At 38.1% G+C, this 3,173-nt stretch overlaps 1 protein-coding gene across 1 annotated transcript in view; it reads left to right on the top strand.

The window, feature by feature from the left end:
* The first annotated feature begins 2,192 nt into the window (after positions 1-2,192).
* The window catches only part of sema3h (sema domain, immunoglobulin domain (Ig), short basic domain, secreted, (semaphorin) 3H), a 30,003-nt gene continuing 29,022 nt past the window's right edge, over positions 2,193-3,173 (top strand). The window contains exon 1 of the mRNA XM_046871974.1: positions 2,193-2,792. Within this exon, the coding sequence (XP_046727930.1) occupies positions 2,693-2,792 (100 nt within the window). The 5' untranslated portion in view covers positions 2,193-2,692. The remainder of the gene's footprint in view (positions 2,793-3,173) is intronic.

Below are 3,173 nucleotides of genomic sequence, written 5' to 3' on the forward strand. Positions count from 1 at the left end.
ACAGGCACTAAGAGTGCAGTGGCTTGTGCAACTCGAATTGCTGGATTAGCTGCCTTTAGCTGAATAATTTATATAAATGTATGTAATAGATAAAGGATGTTCTGCAGAATCGAAGCTGTTTTGGATGGTCTACCAGTCAAAAACAACATCCATAAACAAAGTCTAGGTATGTCCTAATACGAACCAGTCATGTCCCCTAGAGGGCGACATGGTTACGCTGTCCATTTTAGTTTAATCGCGTCTTGATATTGCTGTCTCTCTCAGACTGTCTCACTTTGATTCACATGAAATGTGAATTTTGTTTAGATTTTTGTCTAGACATCTGCTATTTCTTTCTCTCATAACTCATAAGATTCTTTTAAATTAAGTCTATCAAACTTCCTTTCTGGTTTGCCTGAATAATATCTTTCTTTCACAGCACATTTTTCTGATTTCTTCTCTCAGTGTGTCTCTCTGATTAATAATTTGTAATAATCTCTAAATATGCCTATGTTCTCTAAAATATATTTGACTGTCTGTCTTTCATACATTCTTTTTCCAAATTCCTCTCAAATTCCTCTCAAGAAAATCTTTTCTACGAACTGCCTCTCTCACTCCATCAGACTGTCGAACTAATTCACATTAATAGTGCATCACAAATTGGCTCTCCAATTTCTCCCAATATCCAAAATGTTCTTTTAATTAGACTCTTAAAAATTGTTCTAAATGGTTTCTACCTCAAACTGTCTCTGTGACTAAAGACAATCTCTCCTTCTAAAAGTTTACATTTGCAGTAGAACAGTGTCTCCTTTTAGACTGCGTTTCTAAATCTTTTGGAGAAAAAAATATTTCTTTAAGACTGTCTCTCTGATTCTTTAGAAAAAGGTCTCTCTCAATGACACTATCTGTCTACACATTAATTTTGCCTCTTGAGAGACATTGAGGTCCATCCCTCTGCCCCATTGCTCTAAGAGTTTAAGAGGTATCCCTTTTTTTTCTCTGTCATTCTTTTATAGACGTGTCTCTTTTTTCTTATAAAAAATATCTTATGATTCACTCTCTCCGAATCAAATCTGTGGACAAATCTCTTACAAATTCTTTCTTCTTTCCTCATTAGTTGCCTCTAAAGAATCTTTTCTCTCTTTCTTTTCATTCTCTCCCTTGGAAAAGTATGATTATTTCAAATTTGTTGGACAAAGTTGTTGTACAATATTGCTATAGCAATGTGTAAATTAAAATACCATACATAAATTGTGAACAAATAAATAATACACTTACAACATTACTTGTTAGTAATGTTAAACTGATTCACATGAACAATTAATTTCTCTCTCTCTCTCTCTCTCTCTCTCTCTCTCTCTCTCTCTCTCTCTAAAAGTAAATTTTTTAAAAATCAAACAAGTTGTGGTATTGCTATAGCAATGCGTATATTAATATACTATACATAAATAATGAACAATATTTTCAAATTCAAACAAGTTGTGGTGGTGTAAATTAATTAATTAATAAATTAATAATTAGTTAACAGAAAATAAATGATGCTCTCTTTCTTTCTCTCTCTTCTGCTCTCTCTCGTTCTCTTTTGCTCTCTCCCTCTTCAGTCTAGTTAATGTCTCTCTTTAATCTGGCCTTTCTGACTCCCTGGTGTATCTTAATTGTACTTTTCTCTAACTCTCTCTCTAGTACACCTTACTATGTTCCTCAGTTTCACTAATCAGTGATGTCTCTCTGATCACGACCGTCTTACAGAGCCGGACTCTTAATTCCCACAGTCGCTCTGTCTCTTTCAACATTAAAGCTGTCCACAGGTGGAGATTAGTTTTGGCTCCGAGGCAGATTTTCAGCAGTGAATTCCAGTGATGAGACATTTTAGTGTGAGATTAAGTTTAATCTGCAGCTGGACCCCAAACTCTAAATCCCTTTCCCTGCTGTCTCCGAGTTGCTGCACCATTCACTTCCATGTGGCTCACTTCCCCTTACTAATCTCTTGTTCAGGACCTGTTTGAGTGTTCAATGCTCTCATTGTAGGGACTGGCGGCTTCTCTGGAATTTTGTGTTTGTGTCAGGTGGTGATACAGGTTGTGTGCTCGGCTCATAATTTGCTTCTGAAATTCAGATAAGAATGCAGGGAAAATAAACAAAGAGTTTTAAACCTAATAAGTCAACGAGGAGTCAGGAACGCCGACGGCCTGAGAGAAAGAGAGGTGTGGAGTGAGATGAAAGGCATACACCAACTGTCATATCCCTCTTTTTGAGAACACACGAGGAGGGAGAGAGGCGTGGAATAGTTCCCTCCTTCTTTACAGAGTAGTGTTTGGATGTAGAGAGAGAGAGAAGGCTAAAAGAGGAACACAAGAGAGAAAGAGAGACATCAACTGCAAATAGAGGATTAAACAACACCACTAGATATTGAAAAGAAGAAAAATCAAGAAAACAAAGAGTGTGTGTATGTGTGTGTGTGTGAGAGAAAGACAGCGAAGAGAAAGAGCACTAATCCAAGGAACCAGTGATACTCTTAGATGAGAGACAAGAAGACAAACAAGAAGAAACAGCAGAGATATTAAACCAGGCTGGATTAGATTTCTCTGCACTGTGAAGAACTACGCATACACATTTACACAAAGGTGTGTGTGATGCACCCTGCCTGAGCGTCTGCCTCAGCTGTCTGCTTTTTGTTTGTGGTTAGAGCATTTAGAGTGTAAAGTGCACAACCATGAGGAGGATATTATCTATCACTTTTGCGTCGCTGCTGTTGATTACTTTCACTGAAGCATGGAGACCATCTCAGCCCAGACTACAATTCACACACTCGGGTAAGAACATACAGCTTTAACTCTCTCTCTCTCTCTCTCTCTCTCTCTCTCTCTCTCTGTCTTTCTCTCTCTCTCTCTCTCTCTCTCTCTGTCTCTCTCTCTCTCTCTCTCTCTCTCTCTCTCTCTCTCTCTCTCTCTCTCTCTCTCTCTCTCTCTCTCTCTCTCTCTCTCTTTTCTTTCTCTCTCTCCTGCGCCACTGCTGATTAGAGCCTTCTTCACTGTTAGTGTATGTAAGTGTTTATATGTGTGTTAATATGAGGTAATCAGAGGGAGATTATTCAATCAGTGCACTCTCCAACTTCTGACTGTCAGGTCTTAATTACTTGATGATTCCCTTTTATTGTGGTACAAGAATGCATGGTTGCGTGTGTGTGTGTGTGT

This window comes from Silurus meridionalis, chromosome 17 (genome assembly GCF_014805685.1).
Source record: "Silurus meridionalis isolate SWU-2019-XX chromosome 17, ASM1480568v1, whole genome shotgun sequence".
NCBI lineage: Eukaryota > Metazoa > Chordata > Actinopteri > Siluriformes > Siluridae > Silurus > Silurus meridionalis.